A 27,607-nucleotide genomic window follows, 5' to 3' on the forward strand; every position below is an offset into this window, starting at 1 on the left:
CCGCTGGATACCCTCTGGAGGCATTGGCACATCATGACTGCACCCAAAGATAGCAAAGTGCTGCACCCAGCTCAGCGTTCCCCACCCATTGCTTCCTGGTAGGATTAGACATCGCCTCTTGCTTTTCCACCCTTCAAAATGAAAAGAAGCAGGATAACCAGCGCTGAGCACATCCTTACTTTTTCTTGATCCCTCACTCTCAGCCCTTCTTGTTCCCTACTTGCAGACAGTCAAGAGGCAACCAACATCGCAATTTATTTGGGTTACAAGATTAAAGGATTTTCATTTTGTGAGTCATAAGTAAAGGAAGCAAAATAAGTGAGTTCATTAAGCCTGTGTCCTTTTTGCAAATGCCATTTTGTCACATTCTGCACAGACCAAAAACAGAGTGAAGGCAGGTTGACACGGAGATGCCTAAAATGAGAGAGTAGCAGCAGCCTTTAAAGGGCTTATTTTATCTGAAATAAATAGTTCAAATAAATTAATTCTACCTTTGAGCAAATGAAGTTTAGCACGCACAAAGCCCTTCTGTGTCGGTGAGCAGTCCCAGCCACCTGCAGGTGAGGCAGCAGCTCTGGGGTGACACAAACCTGACCGTGTGCTCTCGTACAGAAGTGGAGCAGTGAGTGCTTCTCAGCCAGATTTCAGTGAATATCAGCAATTCCACACGGCTTTGGCACCTGGGTTTTTTAAAAAGACAAAGCCTGCTGCCAGAGGGATGGCAGGGAAAGCGGAGGAGGAAAGGGGGTTCTCGGTGCAGGGCAGCGCTCACTGCAGGGCTCAGAGAGCAGGTAAGTCTGACATTTATGTGTGCAAAGGGCTGCAGGAGTGCGGGGCCGCCCGGGGGAGGGCTGGAGCTGCCCACACCACCCTGCTCCAGCTCCTGACACACGGAGCAGGGGGAGTTAGGCTGGGATTTAAGAGATTTTGGGGCGATGTCCACGCGCTCGGTTTGCAGCTCAGCGTGTCCCGCGGCTGCAGGCGGGGATGCAGCGATCCCTGCCTGTGGTGCTGCTCCCCGCCGCTGCTTTCGCTTCAGGAAGGCGATTCAAAGGCGCCCTGGATGCACCAAGAGCTGCTTCTCGGCGGGACCGTGCGGCTCGGGCAGGAGCTGCCGGGCCGGGGACGGGAGGGCACCGCGGCCCGAGCCGCACCCGGCTCCGGGCGGGAGAAGCCGCGAGCGGCGCCCGTGCCGCGCCCGCGGGCCCTGCGAGCGAAGCGCCGCCCGCTGCGGCCGTGGGGCCGTGCCCGCCCGGGGCCGGGTGGGACAAGCCCAGACGGGGTGCGTCCCCGTCCCCGCGGGCCCTGCGAGCGAAGCGCCGCCCGCTGCGGCCGTGGGGCCGTGCCCGCCCCGGGGCCGGGCCGGGCGCCGGTCGGTGCCGTCAGCGGAGCGCCGAGCGCGGCCATGAGCGCGGCGCTGCTGCTGCTGCGGGCCCTGCGCGCCGCCCGGCCCCGCGCCGGCCCCACGGCCCGCGGCCTGCGCACGGCCGCGCCCCGCCGCGCCTTCGCCAAGGAGCTGTTCCTCGGCACCCTGCGCAAGGTGGGTCCGCGGGGATGCGGGAGGCCGTGGGGGCGGCCGGGGCCGGCCGAGCCACCGGCGGACAGCGGGGAGGGCGCGGCGGGGCCGGCGCTAAGCGGGGGCATCGCGCGTCCGGGCTCGTCAGCAGCACCGCCAGGGCCTTTTCCAGCTGCTCATCCCGGCCCGGGGCTGCGGGCGTTGCTGTGAGCCCACGGCCGGGCCCGGCCCTGGCCCGGCTGTCCCGCAGCCCCTGGGTCCAGCCCGGCCCGCTGCCTCGCAGAGCTCCCCGCCCTGGCACGGAGGGGACGAGCGGCGTCTCTGTGTGTCCCGGTGCCGCTCGGCCGGAGCCGGGGTAGCTGAAGGGACCCTTTGCACACGAAACACGCGATGGAGCTGAGTGACCCAAGCATCAGCCCCGAGCTGCGCCCAGCCGCAGCCCCCTGTGCCTGCCAGCCCCGCAGGTCCCCGGGACACACGCGTGTCCCTGTGCACCGCCTCTGGGCATGCCGCAGAGCTTGGATCGCTTCCTTCTCTGGTTGTCCTGCAAGGACCGGGACTTCATGGAAATCTCTGCCTACAGTTTTGATAGGAAAGAGTGAAATTCTTGTGGTGCCTTGAGATGCCACTGGACAAAGAAGTTAAAATCTGAGATAGAACGCTGTATTAAGCAGAGTTTGTTACTGCAAGGCTTAGAGTCTGTGTTTGTCAGAGATTGCAGGGTGAAGTAACCTGAAAGAGGGAATAACTCAAATCCACTGAAATGAGTTGAACAATAAAGTCTCCTGCAACAGAGCTGGTCAGGTAAAGTGTTACAACAGGCAGCACTCAGGCTCCACTGTGTTAAGCCCCTCTTCAGATATGTCTGGGGTGTTTTTTCCCCTCAGATTTCAACACAGCACCTTTCTGAAAACCTCTAGCATTTCCCAGGTCCTGAATTTTTGACGCTGATATTATTGCTCAGAGTACCTTAATATTGCTCAGAGAACAAATCTGTGTGATTAGAGATAAATTCTTCTGTCTAAAAGGGGAAAGGCAGTAAAAATCAGAAGTGTGCTTCTCACATAACCTTCCACCCCTTGTGTTCCTTGCTTGGATTTTTTACCAGTTCAAACCTGCCAGGCCGTGCTGCTCCCAGTTCATGGCCAGGACACCCTGGGGATGATAAGGGGTGGTGGGGCTCACTCACCTTTGTCCTCGAGGCATTAGCAGGTGAAATGTGCTGGGTGTTTGCAAGGGACAATGTTCATGGGCTGAGCTTTGGAAACCTTAGAACACCTCGTTGTTTTTGGCACAAATGAAACTCATTTTTTATCAATCCCTAAATAGGGTTGCACTGAGAAAGCTCAGGGATGATGCAGGATTTTTGCATCCTCGTAGTTCTTAAAAGATCTCTTGATTTCTCCCTCATGTTTCTGTTGTTCAGGTAACACCCTCTGGTCTGGTTTTGGTGTGTAACAAACTTGGGTCCTGGGGAGCTCTGTTTCTGTTTTGGAACATTTTCCACAATTATTATTTTTCACAGTGTTTTAGAGTCTTTGCAAGGCATGTCTCTCGTAATTTTTATTTCAGCTGCATGGTTCATGTATTAAACATTATTAAATATTCTTCCTTTTTTAGGAAGAAGTTTTTCCTTACCCAGAAATTAGCAATGAAGAACTGGCAGAAATCAACCAGTTTGTGGGACCTGTTGAAAAGTTCTTCAATGAAGAAGGTATATTATGATGGTTTTATCTGTGCAAGTGATTTAATGATTGCAAAATTATTTAGCTACAGCAGTTGAATAAGATTATTATACTTAAAACATTTAATTTAGTTTATGCATTTATTACTGCTCATATAGTGATGCTGATTTTGTAGCATGTCCATTTATGGCTTTTTTGGGAAGTATTTGGGTGCTGATCAGAAGAATTAAATCTCCAAAACAGGAAAAAAGCCAAGGATGTAAAATAATTCTGGGATAAAGGTACAGGATTTGAAATCAGTTTTAGCTCAGCTGAATTGTGCTTCTAACCACTTTATATATTGTGTTTTTTTTTCCCTAATTCTAGTTCCTAGAACTTTTTAACTGTCCTACTCTGCTAAAACTGACTGTGGCAAAATGCAGCAGAGAGACTCAGAAACTGAGGAGTTACAAAAAATCAAAAGCATTTCTGTTTTTTCAGCATTAGAGTAATAATTCTGTTTGGGAAAAGCCTCATTACCCATCTGCATTCCAGAGAGCATTGCAGGGTGTTCCTTCCATTAGTGCTGCCATGGATGAGCCAATTCCAGAGCAATTGCAGAATACTGGTTTGCACAGACAGCAATTTCTGGGGCAGTTAAACAGCATTGTCTCAGACTTCCCATTGACAGAGGTTTTCCAAACACTGTAGGAGTTTGGAGAAGCCACTGATTGTCACACATCACAATTTGTGAGATCCAGGTGATTTTAACTGTAAAATTGTAATGGTGCTCACTGACAGTAAATAAAAAAGGTATTCAATTGTATTTTTTAATTCTTTTCTCTGTGGGGGAACATGATTTATGGAGTAAACAGCCTGATGTTTAGAGGAGGAATTAAAGGGTCAAAGTATGGAGTCTGGAGAAAATATGATTCCTGTTTGTTTTCGCTGCCATGGTACAGAACAGCTCTCTTAATCCCCCAAGAATCTAAAAAACTCCTAAGAACAAGATTTTCTAATTACCTCATTCATGTACTTTTTTTTTCTTTTATTCACAACCTAGACTTGGTTCAGATAGAAAATCCTGGAAATGCTTTGCTTATTCCAGTCTTGGAATCTGCTGGCGTGCAGAAATAGTAGAAGTGTTTGAGAAAATGAAATAAATGCTGGATTTTTCTCACTTTCAAGTCTTTTTCCTGAATATGTTGTGAGGACAAACACGAGGGTCAGGCTGAAGCTAGAAAGAAGAAATTCTTGTGAAGCTGGGGATGAGAAGTCTCATGAGTGACCTTAGCCTTGCTGGGGGAATCCTGCAGTCTCCCAGCTGCTCTGGGCACTGAGAAACACAGTGTTAAATGAGAAAAACTTCTGTATTTGTAGTGGACTCGAAGAAAATTGATCAAGATGCAAAAATCCCACCTGAAACCTTACAAGGACTGAAGGAGCTGGGTCTCTTTGGCATGCAGATTCCAGAGGAATATGGTGAGTAAATGCCACAGAGGAACAGCATTTAGGGGTGCATTTTGTGCCACTTCAGTAGCTCTCCAGTTAAAGCTGTTCCATTCCTGTATTTCCATACTCAAAACGGATTTTCTGGGGCGGGAAGGGGCACGTTAAATGTAGTAAAGTAAAAGCTGGTGCCTGTTCCAGGTGGGCTGGGCCTGTCAAACACCATGTATGCACGTCTGGGAGAAATCATCTCCCTGGATGGCTCCATTGCAGTGACCCTGGCAGCTCATCAGGCCATTGGGCTGAAGGTAATGCTGCTGCACTGGGGCTGGGGCTTCTGCACAGATTGCATGGAAAAGATGAAATGAAAAATGTGGGGCTGGGGGCAGCAAATCAGAATTACTGGGGAAGCATAAATCAGGTTGTTGGTATCCCCGGCAGCCTCTGCCACTGGTTCAGTGTGAGACAGGAAGGCTGGATAGGAAGCAGACAAGAAAGTTACTATTAGGATAATTATTCTTAGGGAAACTACTCTAAATAAGTCCAAGTTGTTGGGTTTTTTTAATTGACCAAACTTGTTTAAAGCAGCTAGAATAAATAGAATTGAAATAGAGTATCAGGGGGGCTCAGGTGATGAGGAAGGAAAGAATTCAGGAAAGAGCAACTTTTGCTGGCTGACTGGGGCTGCATGATGAGGGGCTTAGAGGAGAAAACTCATCTGAGAGCAAGTGTGTCAGTTTTGAACTTGAATACAACCATAGGTATTTACCTTTTAGTGGTGGATGAATGGCAGAAAGAAGCTTGAAAGCACACTCAGTTTGTTATAGTAAGAGAAAATTCCTCATGGAATTGAGCAGACAAAGCTAATGAAAAAATATTTTAAGGACTGACAAATAATACAGTTTGTTGTTTATTCAACTGCCTGTTGCTATGCCATAAAACTTACAAATGAAGCTTTCTGAACATGCTGGAGCTTGTCAGCTCCATCTCTTTTCCCACAGAGTGATGCTGCAAAGTTTCCTGTGCTTGTTTCTGCAGGGGATCCTCATTGCTGGCACCGAGGAGCAGAAAGCCAAGTACCTGCCCCGCCTGGCCTCGGGGGAGCACATTGCTGCCTTCTGCCTCACCGAGCCTGGCAGGTGCTGCTGCCCCACACTCCACAGTGGGCTCCCTGCCTTATCTGCACTGCTTCATACCTTGAATCTGTTTTATTTGGTGCCCGTGGCTTCAGTATATAAAGTTGTGGTTTATTTTTAGTTTTTAAAGGAACACTCCAGAATGTACAATTGCTCTTTCCCCAACTTGCTGCTTTGGCAGTGTCCATGAAATTCCCGACTCTTGTTCTCATCCCAGGAATTAATTTACTTAAGTTCTTCTGTGAATTGAAAGGATGCTTTGTGCTATGTCAGAAATAATGTGCTGTGACTGTTCTGGGATGCTTTCAGGTCTTATTCAGAATATAAAAGCCTGTTTTGAAGGAGCTACCAAAACTAAAAGCAAGAATTTTAGGTGTTACTTGAGCGAGAGGCTCATTGTGTGTTCACATAGCTCAAAGTGTAGCTCCAAAAAGTTGCTTTTGTGGCATTCTGCACATTCTGGTCAGGTCATAACCCTGATAACATGGTAATGAGAAGAAATGTGCCCTCAGGTATCTTTTCGAGCTGTTCAATCTAGTGAACTTACTGTTTAGTTAAAAGCTAAAACTGATATACTGCTATTTAAGACCCTCTCTTTTTTACAGGATGGGAAGAGGAAGAATATGCAGTTTTGGTTTTTTAAAGCATGTTTATTTCTTTAAACATTAGTAACTTGTTTGTTTTCTAGCGGGAGTGATGCTGCATCCATCCAGACAAGAGCAACCCTGAGTGAAGATGGGAAGCACTTCCTGTTAAATGGCTCCAAGGTACCCACTCACAGCCTGGGAACAGGAAGGGGTTTTGTTACAAGTGTAGGAAATGTCCTTGTCTGTTGCTATTGGACACAAAATGAGTACACAGAAGCTTGGTAAGTCAAAAGAGAAAAAAGAGAGAATTTTATTAAAACATCTGGTATTTATAGAATTCCAAAGGTGACTGTGGATTGGAGGATGGAATTACCACCTCTCCAACCACACTGATCAAACCAACAGTCCATCAGTTCTCTCCTCCCACAAAGAAGAATACAAAACAATCATTATTTACACGAACATGTGAGAGCTCCAGTAGAAATATGTAAACATTATCAGAAGGCTGAAGAAGTTTTATGAGAACTTTAAAACTTTCAAAAGAACTATAAAAGAAAACACTTTTAAAAATCAGAGCAACACTTGTCCTTTGCATCAGTCTGAAACTGGGAGGTTTCCAAGCTAGAGGAGAATGACAGTGCCAAAAAGATAACCCTTGTTGGTTTAGACACAAAGGGAACAGAAAATTATTGTTAGGGAATTACTGCATTAAACTCCTGGTAAGAAAAATAGAAAACCACCCCAGGTTCCTTTTCTACCCACTTGTGTGTTCAGGGAGGGTTGGTTAGTTAGTAAATCAGCCCCCTCCATGACAGCTTAGGTAAAAGGAAACCTAAACCTGTATTTTAACATCTCTTCATTCTTCAGGCTAGATTTTAATAAGAAAACCTGATATTTAATTAGAAATAGGGCTGCTTGGAACCTTTCTGCTAAAAGAAACAGTGACAAAAGCCAGTCTTGAAGAAATCAGAGATGTCCTGGGTTCAGCAGTATTGGATGCACTGCAGACTTGGTCTGTAGTTGTTGATCCATTTGTTGTGTGAAGAGACCTACCCTGGGGGAGAGGCTGATCAGAGAATTTCTCATCAGAGTTAATTTTTGGGCACAGGGTTGGTCCAGTCTGCATTGCCCCTGTATGTCTCATGTGCCATCAGCAGCAGGATGTACCAGCTTTTGTGGAAATGCACTGTGGATTTTAATTTAATGCATATTGATACTGCATTCTGGTTTAAAAGTTGCTCTAAACTTAGCACGTGTGGTCAGCTCTCCTCATGAATGTGCTCACACTGGAAGCAAACCCTCATTAGAACTGAGGGGAAGGAGCAGCAATTTCTCAGCACTCTATTCTTTTCCCAGCCTATAACAAAACTCTGGGGAGCTGTGCTCACAAAATCAGCACAGTTTCATTTCTTATACATCTTTCCTCTCTCAAAACAGGTCTGGATCTCCAATGGTGGCCTGGCCAGTATTTTCACAGTGTTTGCCAGGACAGAGGTTGTGGACAAGGACGGGCAGGTGAAGGATAAAATCACTGCTTTCATTGTGGAGCGGGACTTCGGGGGCGTCACCCACGGGAAGCCTGAGGATAAATTGGGCATTCGAGGCTCCAACAGTAAGAATCACCTGAAATTGTTAGCAGAAATTGTTTTAATAGTTTCATGTTTTGTTTTGATTGGATCATCTGAATTCAGAGGCAGATCAATACCTATTCCATGTTACAGTAGAAGTTTCAAGTTTCTTTAGCTGGGTTTTCCTAGGAGTCCTTCCTGGCATAGGGTCTGCAGTAAGAAATCCATTCTGTGGAGTTCATTTACTGTGCAGTGAAAGAAATCACTCAGGAGATTAAGTGGCCAATAGGTTTAATCTAGAAGTCCACGTTCATCAGCTCTTCTAAGCTTTTTAATGATTGCAGCTTTTCACCATCTTGGTGACTGTTCAATCAGTTCCTTAGAACTAAAAATAAAGACAAAACTGTACTTCTCTGTTTACACAATGTATATTCATAACATTTTTAATATTTTACATCAGTAATTGATGTCAACTACAGCCTTTTCCCAAATTCTCATTTCTTTGGCAAAGCATGTGTAATTCTGTCATAAACAATGCATTAGGAAAACTTCATTTCTTGCTACAAATAGTGACTTGAGTTCCTGAATGTCTTTTAAATATTTCTGTGTCATATTTGATCAAGTGTTAATTCTGTGTTTCAGCCTGTGAAGTACATTTTGAAAACACCAAAGTGCCTATAGAGAATGTAATTGGAGAAGTTGGAGGGGGATTTAAGGTAAGCAGTGGAGAATAACTACTGGTGATTTTTAGAAGCCTGAAGGAGACTGTTTCCCCCTGTGCTGAAGTTTAGTTGTGGGTGGTGTGAGCACTGCCACACTGCAGGGTAGAGGAGGGCAGAATTGGTGTCACTGGACAGTGCACAGTGTGCCATCACCTCAGATTTCTGTGTTTCTTCTCTTCTTGTTGGGCTTTTGGTTGTTTTTTGTGGTGTCCCCTCAGAAAAAGGAGTGACTTGAGCTGTCCTTCTGCCCTGAATGGGGGACATGTCCTCTGCTGGTTCCACAGCAGAATGTGGGAAGGGAGACACAGCAATGAGTGTCACAGGGAGTGCTGGAGGCATGCCCAGCTCTGAGGTGCCCTGGCTGTCGGGTGCTTCTCCAGGGCTGCACTGTTGCACAAGGAAATGCTGGCAGGACCCCAGGAGAGAAAACCACAGGTGGCCTTGCTGTGTAAGCTTTCTCTGAGAGTGTGACCTGTGATCTGCAAAACTGCTCTTACTCCTTCTCCATTTCTTACTCCTGCTGTAGCAGGCAAGTCCAGGCCTAAATGCAAAATGAAATAATTTTCCTTAATGTAGTAGGGATTAAAAGAAGATTGTTACGGTGTCTTCCTGACAAGTTAAATGTAGGACAATGACTTCTTTCCTAACAGGCTTTGACCTGAGTCACTCATATTGAGAAACAACTCTACAGACACCAGACTCCAAAATCTATTTTTGTACATTGGTCTGTATTTCATTTCTACACCTCCATTCTTGTCCCTTCTGTGGTGTGTTGCTGAAAGGGATCTGAGGCAGAGAGCAGCCATCACAGGTCAGCTGCAGGGAGAAATATTATGGTTTTCTTCTTCATGTGATAAACTGGAACAGTGCTGTCCAGCTGGAATGTTGCTTACCAGCTGCAGATAAATGCATTTTTATCTGCATTTTACCTTCATGTAATTAGAATAGGGATTATTTCCAAGTCACTGGATCATCTACTTCAGATATAAAATTGGATGCAATGGGTGTCAGGAAAAGCCCAGTTTTGAAGCATTTTCTGTGGGATGCTGAGAGCTCTGGTGGCTGATGTGAGGGCACTTCCCAGGACTGGCAGTGTGTCCCAGTGAGGAGTGAATTCCAGGGAACACTGAAGCAGGAAGCAGTGCCCAGCACAGCCTAAGGAGAATGTGGCCTAAACCCCACCTGTTTCTTCACAGGTTGCCATGAATATCCTCAACAGTGGAAGATTTAGCATGGGCAGTGCATCTGCTGGGATGATTAAGAAGTTGATAGGTGGGTGAATTGGGTGCTCTGCATGGCTGGGTGCCAGCAGAAACTGCTTTGCCTGAGGCAGATCATGCAGGACATTCAGAGTGGAAACAGGAGTCTTATCTTGTCATAATATGCTTTGGCATCTTTAAAACACTAAAATATGGTTTTGAAAAATAGCTATTAAAAGCCTGCTTGCAGAGGTTTTGAAATAAATATTTTTTTCCCTTTCATACAGTGTAGGTTCAGTTCATAGAGTGGGAAATTATTGCCTCTTTTGGAATTCCCTGAGGTAAAATGTTCTTCCCAAGAAATAAACGTCTGTACTATTGCTTTTAGGTGTGATCTTCCCTAGAACCTCCCACCTGAATAACTGGCTCAAAGCTGCACACAGTAATTAGGAATAAAACTGCTTTCTGCCAATAATTAGCCAAAACAGTAAGAGAAGTCTCTCTAACCAATTAGCAGAAAACTGATTACTTCTCTAAGAGTACAAGTTCACACCTCTGGTTCAAAAGCCTTGGACAGGCTGGTCCCAGATTTGATCAACAGCATCAGTGTGAGGGCGATTTTCACAAAGTGCTGCTTCTGGAACAGCCAGGGGGTTCCTGGGCATGGACTGGAGTGTCACCATCCAGGGAAGGATACCAGCAGCAGGAATGGTCTGTCACAGCCCTTCTGAGATGGGTTTGTTTTTCTTTCTTTAAAGAACTGACATCAGAGTATGCTTGCACCAGGAAACAATTCAATAAGAAACTCAGCCAGTTTGGATTAATTCAGGTAACAAAAAATGAAACACCTAAATCTCTGTGCTAAGTGCCAGGACACAGATTGCATTGGGGGTATTAGGCTGTATTGGTTTAAAAGACTTGCTAGAAATCTGTGTGAACCTGGTGCTGACTTCTGTACACTGATCTTTTAAATGTCCAGAATCATAAATGTATAAAAGTATTTTTTATTTAACTTTTGTTTCACAGTGTTACTTTTTATTGATTGATTAATTTGATGATGTAAAACTTTTAAGTTTTACATAAACTGCAAACTTTAAAACTGCAGGGTTTTTTTATGCTTTACATAAACTGCAAACTTTAAAACTGCAGGTTTTTTTAAAGTTTGAGGGTTGACTGTAGATTTTTGCATCTGAATTTCTGTATGATTCCTGCCATTGCTGTGTGGCAGGAGAAGTTTTGTTTGATGGCTGTGAAAGCCTACGTGATGGAGAGCATGGCTTACCTGACTGCAGGGATGATGGACAGGCCAGGCTTCCCTGACTGCTCCGTGGAGGCTGCCATGGTCAAGGTAACCAGGGCTGGGAAAGGGCTCTGTGTTCAGGCTGCAGAGGACTGAGAGCTCAGGGCTGGCTGCATTTAGACAGATGAGAGAAGTGCTGCAGCCAGGTGAAATGATAGATACTGTTCTGTATCCCACAAGCTCAGATTCGTGCAACATGAAACCTGCAGGGAACAGGTTGGGAATGTCACAACCCCTGAGCTGGGGTCTGAGGAGGCCTCACACGAGCACAGGGACACTCAGTCACACTCCAGCTGCCAGCCTGGCCAAGCTGCTGCTGTGCCAGCTTTCCCCAGGAGCTGGTGGCACAACAAACCCTGTGGAATATCCAGGCTGTGGCTGCGAGGGTGTCCCTCATGGTCACTGCAGAAAACTCCTGCTCTAGGCTCCAGCCAAGAAGCTGCAGCTGCTCTGCCCGTGTGGGGCTGCCCCCATCCCTGGAATGTGCCCTTTTGGAGAGTGCCCTGTGCATTGCATCACTGAGTTTGACAAACCCCTGAGCCACAGGGACACTGTTCCAGGACTGGTGTAACACACAGAAAATACACAGCAGTGTCCTGTGGATACAACCCCAGAGCAGGGCATCCTGTGTTTATTGCTGATTTATTATCTACTCACTGCTGATCAAACCCTGTTCCGTGGCAGGTGTTCAGCTCTGAAGGTGCCTGGGCGTGTGTGAGTGAGGCTCTGCAGATCTTCGGAGGCCTGGGCTACATGAAGGATTATCCCTATGAGCGCTACCTCAGGGACACCAGGATCCTGCTCATCTTTGAGGCAAGTACCAGGATCCCCTTTTTCCTACAAACTGCAGTTCACACATCCTATAAAGGTGAGCAGAAACCTGAAAGTTTGATTGACCAGGACTTTGTTCCTTCAGCTGCAAAGTCTGTAACATAGTAAGGCTGCAGGACTAACCTTGTTTTCTTTGGAATATCAGTAGTAGTTCCCTATAATAAAATAAGCTATGATGGCTTTTACAGACTGACCACAGTGTGAGTTACAGCAGTAACCTTTCCTCTTGTGTGCTTCTCACAAGCGAAGCAGGGAAACTCATAAAAGATCAACTTAGAAGTTTAATTAACTTATTGATGGGCATTTATATTAAAAGAAAGGCTGGTTCCAAAGCTTGTTCTCTTTCCAAGCTGGATTGTCAGTGGCCCATTGTGTGCACATCAGAGTGACTGAGACTTGATTTTAACTCAGCTTGTTTTGAGCAGTTCTACAACTGTTTCAATGTTCCTTCACTGGAACAGTGCAGCACTTTTTCAGTCAAAATGCATTTAGTCTGGTTTCTTTTTCATTGGGGTATATTTGTGTGTCTAATGATGAGGGGCTCAACTTCTGCAACACCCCATGAAATCAGAACTAAAACTGAGTTAAAGCAAAGGGCAGCAATTTATGGGTGGGGAGTGTCATCATGTGATACTGGAACAGTGGGAAGGGCACAACAGACCTGCTTGGAAAACACTCACTATTGTAAACTCCAGTTACCCACCTGTCTCACTTTGTCTGTTTTTTCCAGGGAACCAATGAAATCCTGAGAATGTACATTGCACTGACAGGGATGCAGCATGCAGGGAAGATCTTAACTGACAAAATTAAGTATGTTTTTATTTATTGTTAATAATTTATAATAAACTAAACAGAATGAGGTAACTCTAGATAAGAGAAGAAACTGCAGGGAAAACCTGCAGTATTTTCTATTTATTGCCCGTAAAAGTTCAGTGTTACAGAGGCTCTTTGTCTTTTTAATGGGATGGTTCATAGATTTAGGAGTTGTAGCATTTAATCTTAGGATTTTTACACAAGCTGTAATTATTTCTTTCAAGACCAGTAATGAATATTTTGTATCTGAATGAAGTTGTATTGGCACAACAGCTGCATATGAGTACTGGTATCTGGAATTCCTTGTGGGGGTGTCTTGGAGAGCAGCTGATGACTCTTAAGGCTCCACAGTTGTTCTCCAGACTTCACAGTAAAATGGATCAGGACTTGCTAATTCATGGACAAGCTGCAGGCATTTTGCTAAAGCATTTGGAATTCCAACTGGTTTTGTCTGAACCTCCTGGAATTTCCTTAACAGCCGTTCTTTCCCCAACATTTCAGAGCAATCAAGAAAGGAAACATGGGAGTGGCCCTGGGGGAGTTCCTGACCAGGTTACAGGACACCCTGGGCAGGAAGGTGGATCTGGGGCTTGTAGGTGACCATGGGGTGGTGCATCCCAGCCTCCAGGTAAGGACATCTCTGCTGAGCTCTCATGTTTGTTCCTTTTGCCACTTGCCACAATTTCATCTCCTGTTTTTGCAAAGCAAAATGTGTGCTGAGGGGCAGTGAGATTTTCCAGGGTAAGCAGATGTTGGCACCAAGACAGGGTAAGAAGTTACAGTTATTGTCCAGGTATCAAGGGAGGATGAAGGCTGCTCTAAGCCTGTGTTTATACTGAATCCAGGTTTAGATCCATTTGGATAATTTGTATAAACTGAGCCTTCACCATATTAAAGTATCTGTAATAGCTGCCCTTCGTTGTAAGGTTAGTTACAAAACAGGAGTTCTTCCTGTTTAATTGGAACAGAGTTTCAGATAAGAATTTCTGTGAATTACACATACATATACTTGCTTAATCACTTAGGAAAAGGTTTTTTATGACCAAAAATGAATATTCTGTTAATAGCAAAAATATAAGGTATCTTTTTCATGGGATCTTCTTTTAGTTACTTTTGTCAGCATAAGCCTATACTGAAAGTTACCTAAACTCCAGAAAATTTTCATGGATGTTTGAGAGAAAGAATAGTGCCTGTCTGGCTTTCAGCAGCAAGGTGGATGAATGTTAAAAAAGAGAAAATCCAGTGTCCTCTTTAAAGAGGGTGGGGGTGTGTTGCTTTTCTGTTATAAGACTACTCAAATTGTTCTATTTTGTTTTATAGGAGAGTGCCAAGAAACTTGAAGAAAACATTTATTATTTTGGAACTACAGTCAGGGGCCTACTAAGTAGGTTTGGCAAGGTAACTATTTACTTTGTCTGTTGTCTTTGTTACTGAATAGTTTATCCTTGGGGCCCCACTGGAACCTGCAGGGGACTGAGTGTGGCAGGACCAGCACTTCCTTCACATGACACCTTCGCACTGGGTGTGAGAAAACACATTGATATTCTGTACTCAGTGTAGTGGACAAGTTACATTGTTAGAACCAAAACCAAAGCACCAGCACTCTCAGTAAATTTGGTTGTTTTCTTCTCCTCGTGGCAGCACAAATCCTGCTGCTGCAGGCATTTGGCAAAGTGGTTTAAGGCACACAGCAAAATTACAATATTACAAGCAGACTGTTAAAAGGTGCAGCTTAGTTAATCCAAAACTAACTATGATAATTTCTGACTTAGGCTAGAACCTGTTTATGTGAAATAAAGCTGGGCCTAAACACAAAGTATGGACTATATTTGGTTAAAGTTTTGAACTGACAAACCACAAGCTGATAATGATTTTCCCTCTCCCAGACAATAGTGGAGGAGCAGCTGGTGCTGAAGAGAGTGGCAGATGTGGTGATTAATTTGTATGCAATGACTGCAGCCATCTCCCGGGCCAGCCGCTCCATCAGCATCGGGCTCAGGAACCACGACCACGAGGTGAGTGTCCCTCAGCACCAGCCATTCCCGCTCAGGCTGTGCTCGTGGGAGCAGGCAGGCTGCATCTGTGGGGAATTACAGGAAACTCTCCCATAAAAGTGCAGCAGAACGTGGCTAAGCCTGCCAGAGTACAGGAACCTCTCAGAGGCTCTGCTTATTGAGCTGCATACTCTCAACTTCTTTAACACATACACAGACATTTAGAACCTCATCACAACTCTGCACATTCTCTCAAATCTGTTAACACCATGCAGTTCTTCCCAAGCTATTTCCATATAATCAATAATAATAACACATAATCACAACAGTGTTTGGGCAGCACAGTTCAGGACAGGACAGTGCTTATTTAGTAGCTCATGTAAAGTGTCATGGTAACAGTGATGTTACCGGACAAGCAAGTTTGCTCCAGTTCTGTGTTTAAACAAATCCAACCTGATGAAGGTTTGGCTTTGGCCTTGAGGCTTTGCTCTTTGTGTGAGCCCTGTTCTGGATTGATTCCCACTCAGTCTTGGAGCCAGTTTTGGGTGAAGGCTCATCCCAACCCTGACCCTTGGCAATTCTGGTCTCAAAGGGACCGTTGAGGCTGCACTGCACATGACTGGGGTTCAGGGCTCCATTATCAAGGGGCTTTGAAAAGTTTAAATTACTGTATTTTTATGGTTTTCTACAAAGTTTTCTTTTAGAAATTAATTCACTATTTTTAACTCAGTTTTACTCCTTTTCCAGGTGCTTCTTACAAATATCTTCTGCACAGAAGCCTATTTCAAGAATAATTATGCCATGGCTCAATTAGAAAAATGTAAGTACTATAAAATAATTCTTGCACTCTTCTGTCTTTCAGACTGTGATCAAAAGAAGGTGGGTTTGAAATGACCAACAGAAGAGTTTTGCTCTGCTTTTAATTCAAACAAGAGCAGAGCTGGAACCTGTTGAGAAGAGTCTCTTCACTTCTTAGCTAAAGCAAACTGCCAGGGTTCTTTATTGAGAAATATAAAATCTATATTTTCTCTATATACTCTTGACAAGTAACTGATAGAAATTAGGGATTTGGACTCTTTGGGAAGTCCAGTTTTGCCCAACTTTGACCAGTTGGGTATTGGCTCTCTGAAGCTCAGTCTGTAATTGTCTTTTTCAGAAGAGAATGTTCAGTTTCTTCCTGGCACTCGCACATATATTTGCATTCAAAAACACTTCTTGAAAGAAATTCAAAACAGCTCTTTTTGGTACCTTAGTTGACTTTTCTGTTTCTCCATAGATGCCGATGAAAACCTGGATGATTCCATTAAAAAAGCTGCAAAGCAGATCCTGGAGAAGAGGGCATACATCTGCTCCCACCCTCTGGACAGGACCTTCTGATCCCTCCCTGACAGCAGGCACTCATGGATGTAAATCAGGGAGGAATTTGCTGCAGTTCCAGTATTGGACACCTTAAAAGCATCTGTTATTTAATGTCTTTACTAAATGTACCTGTATAAAATAAAACTTCTTTCTAACCACAACTTCATGGGAAAAGGATAAATAAAGAGATTTTATTTAAAGCTGAAGTTACTTGATTAGTGTGATAGAGATATAGATGTCACTATAGATAGATATAGATGCTGATACATGTCTGTTCCCCTTGGAGCTGGATAAAGACAGGTGAGGTTTGGATGGGAAGATGTTTCTTCCCAGGGAAGGGATTGTGTGGTTTCTCAGTATCTTTGCACTTCAATCAGCTGCTCATTCACTGACCAAGTCTGAAAGACTTGGGGAATCAGAACAGTTCTGTTTGGGAGGCACCTCTGGGTCTCTTGTCCAGCAGCAGCATCAGGACACTGAGTTCCCAGTGTCCAGGGATGGTTTTGCTGTCACCCTGAGGGACACCACTGGTCACTGACATCCACCAGGCCTCTGAGCCATTGACCACAACCCCCTGGATGTGAGAACCCAGCCAATTCCTCATTCTCCAAGCTGTGCGTCCATCAGATCCATAGCTCACCAAACAAGGGACAAGGATGCTGGGCAGGGCTGATGTGTCCAGGGCATTACAGAAGCCCAGAGTGGTGGCATCTGCAGCTCTTCCCTTGTGCACTGAGGTGTTGCGGTGTGTTTCTATTGTGGTTTCAATTGCAATCCTGTTTCAATGGTCGGTTCTATAAACCTCCCTCTTTTGTGTTGTTATAGCATATTTTATCTTTAATGGATTGTTTCTTTCCCCCTGTGTTGTTGGTTTTGCCCTCGTTCTCCAACTTCCCAAAGACCTGCCCTTTGTTCCCAAATGTTCCCTGTTCCTCCTGCCACTGAATGTCAATCCCCTCTCATACCTGCCCCTTTCTCCAGAAACTTCCCTGTCATTTTTGTATCCCTCGAGGCCCCATTGGTTTGTTCCTAATTGTTCCCCTCTAATTCCCTATTGGTTTAAACATTGTATTGCCCGCCTTGTGCTCCTCCCCAGGTTTCTCCAAACTGCTCAACACTCTGTACCCTCCCCTGTTTAAAAACGCTCCTGCAGCCTGCATTTGTGTCTTTCTGTCCCTGACCCTCCTGGCAATAAACACCTTTGGGAATCATGCAGAAGGCTTCTCCTTATTCCTTGTCCCTGCCCCTGACACATTGCACCTGTGCCATAGAGCAGTTGTGCCCTACAGCCGCACCCTGAATTTTGGGGGCGGCCCCTTCCTGGCGACGGTGCCAGGAGCCAGCTGGGCTGAAGAGCTCCAGCACCGTGTCACTGAGGCAGCCACTCCATCATGGAAGGCCTCTGGCTTGGTCAGCCAGCGCAGACCCACCGTGGGCTCCTAAGGGGATCTGTTGGCATATCAAAGCATTATGAGGTCAGATGTTTTTTCCCCATGTTTTATTGACTGACTGTGTCCTTTGAGGACCACAAGAGGAAGCACAGCCTTAAATTGCACATGAAGAGCAAATGGTGAAGCAAAGGCTTCACCTTTCCCATAAAACTAAAGGGCTGTGTTAGCCATGACCCCCTGAAGGTGCCAAACCTCAAGCCAGGAAGCTGCTGACAGGAAGGAATCTGGCACTTGTCTCCACCCAGAGATCACTCACTCCTCAGCATCGTGGGCCGTGGCTGACAGTGCCTGAGGAGAACAGAAATCCTTGGATGTGGTCTCCTGTGCCAGTGCCCAGAACACAGAGCAGTGAGCTCGACTTGAGGGGCCTGGCCCAGTTCTTGGACACAGCTGCCAGGCAGGACGAGCTCCCTCCCCAGGAAGGAAAATTCCAGCCCTGAGGTCCATGCCCACCCAGGACGTGAGGTCACAGCAAGATTGTGAGCTCACAGCAGGCTGAGGTCACAGTTGGCTGAGGTCACAGCTAGCTCTGCGGTCACAGAGCCCTGTGGTTCTACAGCATCACAGTGTCCAGTTCCTCAGTCCTTAACAACTCTTGCTGACACTGGGACAGCGGTGTCAGGACAGCGGTGGCAGCAAGAGCTGCGGGACTGGCAGAGGGCAAGGCAGCATGGCCCTTGCTCTGCGCCTCTTCCTCCTGCTCCTCCTGGCCGTGGCCCTGCCTGCCAGGGCTGCCCAGGCTGCTCCGCTGCAAGCGCGGGGAGCAGGTGAGCCGGCAGCCTGGTTCCCCTTTCCCGGGACAGCGCTCCCTGCTCCCCGGGAAGCGCTGGGGGATGCATTTCCCCGGGGCTTTAGGGAGGGTTTCCTCAGTGGGAGGGACAGAGCCCTCAGAAACCCTGGGCTGCTCCAGCCGCCCTCCCAGGGATGTTGCACAGGGCCTACCAAAAGTGTGGAGAGTGGCCAGGAGCCAGCCCAGAGCTCCCCAGGCCCCCGTGCAGCTTTGGCCGTGTCCTTTCACATCTGGCTGCCACGGCCTTGCCTGACCACCCAGCAGTCCCAGTTCCTAAAGGCAAAAGGGGAGTCCAGCATACCATGGAAATGTTCTGAGCTTTGCTCTCTTCTAGATTTGGAGCGTGACATGGGTTATTTGGAAAAGCTGGTGATTGACAGTTTGAAGATTCAAGAGCATGCTGGAAGCAAGTTCTCCATGTGCCTTTCCTGAAAGAATAATCAGTGTCCATGTCGAAGAGCTCACTCATGATCCATTTCCCTTAACATTATCTCAGAGTTGAAAGATTCTGGAAACCTTGTCCTGCTCCATTCTAGAACCTTGAGTGACCCCACAGGATTGCTGTCAGCGGGAGGAAGGAGCATTTACTTGTTCATCATCCTCTTGTGTGCAATGCCAGTGTGTGCTTCCGGGTGCTCTGTGCAGCCACGGAGAAGAGCAGAGAGGGAAGGGGCCGGGCCCAGGGCTGTGCCCCGGGGCTGTGCCTTTCGCAGCTCCTTTGCCGGCCCCAGGGAGCCTGAGCTGCTCCTGCTGCTGCTGCCAAGCCCTGGCCCAGGCTGGGGCTGGGTTTAGAGCTGCTGGCAGCTCCAGGGAGTCCTTTCTCCCCCAACTGCCCCGCAAGGGGCTCCTTCCATCCCAGTGTGGGGCCACCGCAGGCACGTGGTCCCCCTGCCCCTGCTCCTGAGTGGAAGGCAGAGCTGAGGGAGTGCCTTGGAGGGCACCAATCACCCAGGGGCACTCACTGCCACTCTGGCCTGAAGGAGACGTGGAACAACTTTCTGTTAAGGTCCTCCTACATGGAAGAACACAGGAGACAGTAAATCCCTGGAGGCAGCCAAACATCTAGACCAGATGCTGACTGACCTGGAGAGACGCCGTGGTGGGCGCATTTCCCCCAGCCTTCCCCTGGGACTCAGCAGCCGGGGGCTTTCCCTGCACATCTGGCACACCGTGCCCGGCACAGCGGGAAGGGATCCATGGCAGCCTGGCTGCCCTGCTGCTGCTTTCAATGCCTGCAGGGCTGTTTGCCAGCCTGGCCTGGCTGCAGCTTCTCCCCAGCCTCTGCAGGAAGGCATTTGGCACCAGCTGACAGGGAGCCCAACCTGCAGCATGGGCCATGCACACCCTGAGCTCCCCTGCAATGTCCCAGTCGCCGGGCAGGTCAGGAGTGGCAGCTGTTTGGTTAAGGGAGGGCCCTGTGTCAGCCCCAAGAGCCTTGGCCCTTTCCTGATCCCTATCCATGCCTTAGTACTTCCTAAAGATGCCACCTCCCCAGTGGGGATGGTTCCACCTGATCCAGCTGTCCCTTTTCCTTTCTCCAGAGATGGACCAAATGGCTTTGCTGAAGGCAGCACTTCCTGGAGGAAGTAATGGCTCTGTGTCAGCCCCTGATACACAAAGGGAGGAGACGCCAGACAGTGCCACTGAAGGTGATTGCTGTGCCAGGCTCAGCCAGGCTGAGCAGTCCTGCTGGGGTCCCTCTGTGGGAGACACGTCCCAAAACCTGGGAGAGGCTGCACAGGGTGGCCATGGTGGGGAAAGGGCAGAGGGCGAGAGCAAGGCTCCAGAGTGTCCTGAGAGGGCCTGACTCTGTCCCCTGGGGCTGGGGGAGCTGTCACGGGGCAGGGAGGGCCAGGGCTGGCAGGGGCTGCTCAGGGATGGGTTTGGCCCATGTCCCTCCAAGCAGCGACTGCCCAAGCAGCTGCGCTGGCCCCGGGCTCTCCTCCCGGCCGGCTGGGCTTTGCTGGGTGGCACAGCCTGTGCCGAGGGGCGGCAAGGTGCCTGCAGGCCCCAGCTCTGGGGGAAGCAGAGAACGTCCTGGCCGTATCCACCGTGCTGCCAGCTCAGCAGTGCAGCACAGCGCGGGCTCACGCTCCCCATTGCTCCCACAGATGCTGCCGGCCCCACAACACCTGTTCCAGATTCCCAGAAGGGTACTGGAACGGGTTTCTGTCAGGGAACAGGCTGCTGGCTAGGGATCATGGCGGGCATGCTTCTTTTGGAGCTGGTCTTTATTTTATGCTGTGTTGGAATTTGGAAGCATTGGAAGAGAAAACGGTGAGTGTTTTGTTCATCATTCCCTCAAACAGCTTCTTTTGGAAGCCTAATGTAGACAGGGAATGTTCCCAGTGAGGCTGCAGTGGAGCTGTGGCCGGTCCGTGGTTGTCCAAAGAGCTCTGCTGAGGGTTCTGCTGCTGCCCAGTGCTTTCATTGGCCTCTTCATTGCTGGGCCTTGTCCTGGGGGGCCCGCTGGGGCTGCAGCCAGTGCTGGCTCCCACTGAGGCTGCCTGGCCAAGAGCAGCCCCAGGGGCACAGGGCAGGGGCAAGGCAAGTTCTCAACAGTATTTGGGCAACACAGTTCAGGACAGGACAGTGCTTATTTAGTAGCTCATGTAAAGTGTCATGGTAACAGTGATGTTACCGGACAAGCAAGTTTGCTCCAGTTCTGTGTTTAAACAAATCCAACCTGATGAAGGTTTGGCTTTGGCCTTGAGGCTTTGCTCTTTGTGTGAGCCCTGTTCTGGATTGATTCCCACTCAGTCTTGGAGCCAGTTTTGGGTGAAGGCTCATCCCAACCCTGACCCTTGGCAATTCTGGTCTCAAAGGGACCGTTGAGGCTGCACTGCACATGACTGGGGTTCAGGGCTCCATTATCAAGGGGCTTTGAAAAGTTTAAATTACTGTATTCTTAGTATTTGGTTTTCTTTATGGAATTCCTTGACTTTTTTTAAGCTTAGTTTTTAAAAAAATTCATTTCCAGTGCTTCTTCCAGTTATTGTGTATAGTGAATGATGGCATAATTGCCCCATGGCTGAATTAGAAAACAGGAAGTACTATAAAATGAAATAACTTTTACACACTTATGTCTTTCACAGACTCATGAAATTTATGTTGGTGTGATGCGACCAACAGAAGAGTTTTCCTCTGCTTTTAATTCAAAGAAGAAGAAGAGGTGGAACCTGTTGAGAAGAGTGTCTTCACTTCATAGCTAAAGCAAATTGCCAGCGTGTTTTTTTGCAGCCCTGGGCAGGAAGATAAAAATCGATCAGCAGAAAATACTCGAGTGAAGTAACTGATATAAATCAGGGACTTGGTCTGTTTGCTCCCTAAGCCCTGAGTTCCTCAGAGCTGCAGCTCCCTGCTCCCTTTGCAGACAGAGGCTGGCTGTGGATGGCAGTCACCTGTCTGGCCTGGTGCACAGCAGGTGCACACACGAGCTGAGGGATCATCCCTGCACACCCCATCCTGGCAGAACTGAGCTCCTTGATGAATCTGACACGGTTTTAAGGCATGGCAGCAAAAGAAGGCAAAAGAAAGGCTAGAATTGGTACCATTCCAACCGCTTTACATTTTGCCATGTGTAATGGAGATGGGAACTACAAGTTTCCTATTCAGGCACAACTTGCTGTCTGAGAGCACTCCGGTCTCAAATCACAGGGGCTTGCAGCTCTGTGTCTGAGATGACTTTAAAAACAAAAACAACCTTTATGTGCAACACCTGTGTATCAAAACTTCACAATACAAATCACAAGCTGATTTCAGCTGTTAAGTGGATGAAAAAAAACCCAAAAAGCAAAAAGCAAAAGCAAAACTGTGACCAAATAAAACAGGCAAAACCAACAACCACCAGGAAAACCACAAAACCAATACAAACATCCCCACAAATCCAGAAAAAGATAAAAGTCAGGTGAAGGAGGCAGAGATCCAAGAGCAACAAATGGGCAGAGGAACTACAGGAGGGACAGAGAATAAGAAAGGAGAGATAAGAAGTGCCTCTGGCATCAAAGTAGCCAGGGGATCTGAGACAGTGTTCTAACCCTTCTGAAAACAATCTGACATAAAAATGAACAGAAAATAAATGATGATGATTGTGATAATGGGAGTCTGCATGTTTAGCTTTAATATATCCATTGTGTGTGAGTTGTGTTTTCCATGTTAAGTCACATCATCTGGCGAGGGGTTTTTTTCTGTCCAAAGAAAAATACTGCAGTGGAAAAAGGGGCCAGCTTGGAAAACACTAAAAGCAAGAGCTAAAAATAAAGTACTTTTTTTTTAATATGTTTTTTGGTTGGTTTTCAAACCAACCTAAAAGCAAGAGCTAAAAATAAAGTACTTTTTTTTAATATGTTTTTTAGTTGTTTTTCTGGTTGTTCATGGGTTTTTTGTCTGTCTTTGAAAGCAGCCCCTCGGATGTTAATGCACGCAACCAGTCCTTTGTAAAGGGCTGTCTTTGCAAAAAACCTGCCAGCTTTATGATGCAAGACAGAAACAGCATCCCTTGGCCTACACCCAGGATGTTATAAATAAATTTGCTTTCATAGATGGAGTTCTTAATGGTTTATTATTACAATAAGTTTTTTTGGATTGTTAATGAATATAATGAGTTGTTATATAATTAATGTAATAAGTTACTAAGTTGAATGCGCAGTTGTTTAAGTGTATGTATATGGCTACTAAACAGAGAAAGGGGGGTGGTAATAAGGTGCAAGGGTAAGGATCTTCTAGAAAAGTGACATTATAGGGTGATGACAGCAACTGGAACTACGACTGGGAAACGAGCCACCCAATAAGTTTGCTGTGTTCCAAAATGTTTGCTCAGGACTGCACTATCTTATAGAGCGATCAGCGACCAAGAAAAGGACCGGTCGGCAAGAGGATCCAAAGCACACCAATCAAGCACCCCCAAGAGACGTTAAAAAATCCCTGGGTCGGAGCACCCAGGCTCTTTCGAGGGTACCTCGTGTCCGCAGGAACACCTTGTCACACAGAACTGTCAGAGCTCCCTCTGGCTTGTCGCGCAGGCCCTAGGCTTACCCTGAGAACTCGGCCTCTGTTGTTCTAAGTTTTAATAAACAGGCACATTCTTTATAAAAGTCATCAGCTTCCTTTTAATTTCATTTTGCCTGTTTACCACAAGGAGGCCCAGCAGCTCCTTGCTGAGGGCCCATTTCATGCAGGAACTGGCACTCAGAATATGAAATCAATAAAAAATGAAAGGGTGGGCGGAGGCGGCAGTGAGGTGGCCTCAAAGGTTCAACTCTGCACTCTGCTTTTGTCACCAACCTTGGCCAAGTTCCTGTGCTTGTTTTCCTGGAGAAATTGTACTCAACAAGGCTTCAGTGCCTTTGATCAAATCAGTCTTAAGAGCAGCTCGGGGCTGGGTCGGTCATTGAGACCTGAGCACGGACTGGGGTCCAGCCAACAAAAGAACATGAGCTGCAGGCCACCCATACAGCTTTTCCTATTAATGAGCACTAAGCCTTTCTTTTTGCAAACAGAGGGATGGTGGGGGGATTTTTGCACCATCAGGCCAAGGCACAAGGCTCTGCATCCTCCCAAGGAACAGAGCCAGCCCCCTTCAGTGCGAGAGGGCGCGGCCTCAGTTGCAGCCCCGGTGCCTCCTGTGCCCCAGGGCACGGCCCTGGCTGTAAATGTCCTCGGCTGCAGCTCAGGGCCAGGGCGGAGCTCAGCAGCCTCATCAGAGCCCAGGGCCACGGCCCTTCCCTGCCGGGGCCCTCGCCTGGCCCGGCCCGGCCTGAGCAGCCCGGCCTGGCCCCAGGGGACGGGCTCTGCCTGCCCGCTGTGCCCGCAGCCTTCCGGGCCCAAGGGTTTGCAAGAGGCTTTCTCCCAGCCTTGCAAAACCTTGGCCAAGTGTCCCTTTGCTGTGCTGAGAAGAGTAAAAAACCCCTCACATTTACGCTGATACACAGCTCATGAGGGATCCCTGCACACCTCAGCAGAGACCCCAGAACATCCCTGTGTGCCTCAGGAAGTCCAGGCCCAGATGATCCCACTGAAGGAAATGTGCCCTCAGCCCAGGGATGCTCAGCATGGGCTCCCCCAGCCCCTCGGGGCCCCGCTGCTGCTCACAGCAGCCCCGGCCTGGCTCCTGCCTGCCCTCACCGTGGGCATCCACAGCTGCTCCTGGGCATGGAGCTCAGCCAGGGCTGGTGCCGGCTGGGCTTTGCTGGTGGTACCACCTGGACATATCTATGACAACTCTATTTCTTTATTTGAACATAAAATTTGGTCCAAGCCCTGCCCTGGCAGAGAGGGGCTGCCCACCTTCAGTCGTCTTTGGGCAACAGGACCAGGGGGCTCTGGGGCAGAGGGTCTCGTTGTGGAGGGATGAGTTTTGGGATGGGCTCAAGACATTAGTGCAGCCGCAGCAGGGCAGATAGGGACAGAAGTGAAGAGCTGGGAACACAGGTCGAGTTCTCTCTGCCTGAGTTTTTAGGCTCCTCTTCTGAAGATGCACAGGGAGCACATTTGGAGAGAGGAGTGGCTGAAGCCCCCGGCTGCCAGTGGTACACTGGGACCCTCCTGCACAGCAGGGCCCAGAGCTGGCAAGGCTCCCCAGCACGGCTGGAGCTGCTGGCACAGCTTGGCCCAGCTGGACAGCTGCCCCTCAAGGCCCCGGCGAGCAGGGGACGGCTCTGGGCAGGCTCCCTGGCCAGGAGCGGGCCCCAGAGCGCGTCTGCCTTTCGAGGGCAATCTCGAACCCGCTCTTTCTCCTCCCCACCTTGCCTTGCCTCCGCCCTGTGCCCCTGGGGCTGCTCTTGGCCCGAATTAATAATCCGTAATTGTTCTATCAGGAAGGGGACATGGAGAAGTTGCTCCAGCATGCACCATGGTCTTCACACTGTGACTGGCCAGTGTTAAAAACAGGCGAATCAGAGCCAGAGTATTTTAAAAAGCCTGGGCCTGTTTATTAAAAACAAAGGCAACTGAGGACGAGGCCCCAGGATAAGCCCAGGACCTCGGCGGCAAGTCAGAGTCTCAAAAAGTAACAAGTGTCTGTGCACAGGGCACAGGGTGCTTCTTTGGGTACAAAGTCCGCAGAAAGACCGCGGGTGGCCAGCACCTGGGGCTGTTAAAGTCTCTGGACGCTGACGATTGGTGCGTTCTTGATCCCTTTGCTGATTGGCCCTCTTTCTGCTCGCTGGTTGGTCCATAAGGTGGTGCATTCCTGGCCAATCATTCTGGAATTTCGAGGCACTATTGGCTGGTCAATCCCTCCAATCGCAGGCTGAACTGGTGATATCACTCTTCGATGCACCTCGTCTCCTCCCCCTGGTTGGCAACTATGCACATCCACTTAACTCACAGTACATATTTAACTTTGTGGAACTGTTCACTACATTAACAATCCATTGCATTAGTTGGCAATTCCTTATGACTCATTTGAAACAATTAACCATCATCAACCCCACCTACTAAAGCAAGTTTATTTATAACAGCCAGCACTTCCAGTCAATCCATATCTCGATCCCAGTGTAGACGGGAGCGCAGTCCAGAACCGTTTTCATGCTCTGCTGGGCTCCCCGCGTGCTTTAGGGAACTGGGCAATGCAAGGAGCTCCTTCGTCAGTGCGAGAAGGCACGGCCTGACTTGTAGCCTCCTGTGCCCCAGAGAACCGCCGTGGCTGTAAAGGTGTTTGGCTGCAGCACAGGGCCAGGGCGCAGCGAGGCCCTTGTCGTGCCCACGGCGTTGCTCGGCAGCCCCATCGGAGCCCGGGGCCGCAGCCATTCACCGCCGGGTCCGGAGCTGGCCCGACAAGGGTGCGGTGGATACCGGAAACCCCGCCCGGCCCCCAAGGATGGGCTCTGGTCGCCCGCTGGACCCGCAGGCCGGGCCCAAGGCTTTGCAGGAAGCTTCCTGCTGACTTTGCAGCACCTCGACCGGGAGTGTCCCTTTGCTGTGCTGAGAAAACTGAAAAACCCCCTCTAGTTTAACCCCGGTGCACACCTCCTGAGGGATCCCTGCACAGCATAGCAGAGACTGTCAATACTCCTTTGTGCTTCAAGAGGGATTCCTGCGCCCCTCAGAAGAGACCCCAAAAGAGCCCTGTGTGCCTCACGAGGAATCCGTGCACACCAATGCAGAAACCCCAAGCCAGCCTTGTGTGCCTCACAAAAGAACCCAGCCTCCTGCCCACCTTCGGAAGGACTCAGCTCCTCTCCAGGCTTTGACGGCAAGCACTAACCCGCCACGTTAATGACGAGGAACTCAAGGCCCTGCCAGCCTTACAGAGGTCTCCAGTCACCTGTATGCCACAGCAGAGATCCCAAATCCCCTAAGAACCTCATGAGGAACCCCTGCCACGTGCACTGCTTACAAAGGACCCAAAGCCCCGCATGTCTTACTGCAAAACCCTGCACCCACAACACCCCCTGCCACCTCATGTGCCCCGTGACGGAGCCCGGTCGTCTGCCAGCCTTACAGGGGTCCCCTCATCACCTGCATGCCATAGAAAAGCCAGGCCTGCCATTAACCCTAGCCAGCAGCGTGTTCCCTGACAGAAACCAGTTCCCTCCTGGGCATCCCCCAGTGTTGTGGGGCCGGCAGCATCTGTGGGAGCAATGGGGAGCGTGAGCCCGCGCTGTGCTGCGCTGCTGAGCTGGCAGCACGGTGGATACGGCCAGGACGTTCTCTGCTTCCCCCAGAGCTGGGGCCTGCAGGCACCTTGCCGCCCCTCGGCACAGGCTGTGCCACCCAGCAAAGCCCAGCCGGCCGGGAGGAGAGCCCGGGGCCAGCAGGAAGCTGAGAGAAGCCCCTGCTCTAGAAGTGAGGCAGTTGTTGCAGAAGCAAACAAAGATGGTGACTTGAAGAGTTTCCCACTGTGCTCAAAGTTTGCCTCTGAAGACTGAGTGGTGAGCTTGTCAGAAATCCCCGAACACATCAGGGAAAAGGTTTTATGTTAGTTGTTGTGATCAGGCACAAGTCTCCAGTGGGAAAAGAGCCTCTGAAGCAGGCTGTGAGTCTTGGGGTGTGCTACTTCTTAGAAAAGTATAGATTACCAATTAAATGCAATTTTATTTTTTATTCTAGAAATGTAAAAATGTTCTAAGTTTTTCTGAATTCTAAAACTACTTTGAAAAATATGGAACTGTGTGGGAAAAGGGACGAAATATTTGGAGAATTTTCTATGAAAAATATTCCTAAATCTTGCAAAATGAAAAATAAACATAGTAGCTGCTGGTCTCGGGAGCCTGATGCCCGGCTGCT

At 48.4% G+C, this 27,607-nt stretch overlaps 1 protein-coding gene across 1 annotated transcript; it reads left to right on the top strand.

Moving 5' to 3' along the window:
* Positions 1–935: 935 nt before the first annotated feature.
* Positions 936–16,338, top strand: ACAD9 (acyl-CoA dehydrogenase family member 9). The gene is given in 20 exon segments (XM_068201397.1): positions 936–1,337; positions 1,339–1,389; positions 1,391–1,540; positions 3,137–3,230; positions 4,561–4,662; positions 4,831–4,937; positions 5,668–5,768; positions 6,454–6,532; positions 7,790–7,964; positions 8,563–8,636; positions 9,839–9,914; positions 10,600–10,670; positions 11,070–11,189; positions 11,826–11,954; positions 12,703–12,782; positions 13,287–13,413; positions 14,106–14,183; positions 14,672–14,800; positions 15,527–15,599; positions 16,056–16,338. Coding segments are annotated over 20 exon segments (2,319 nt in total). The 3' UTR covers positions 16,157–16,338.
* Positions 16,339–27,607: the final 11,269 nt, after the last annotated feature.

The sequence above is a fragment of the Anomalospiza imberbis genome, chromosome 11 (genome assembly GCF_031753505.1).
Source record: "Anomalospiza imberbis isolate Cuckoo-Finch-1a 21T00152 chromosome 11, ASM3175350v1, whole genome shotgun sequence".
Lineage (NCBI taxonomy): Eukaryota > Metazoa > Chordata > Aves > Passeriformes > Viduidae > Anomalospiza > Anomalospiza imberbis.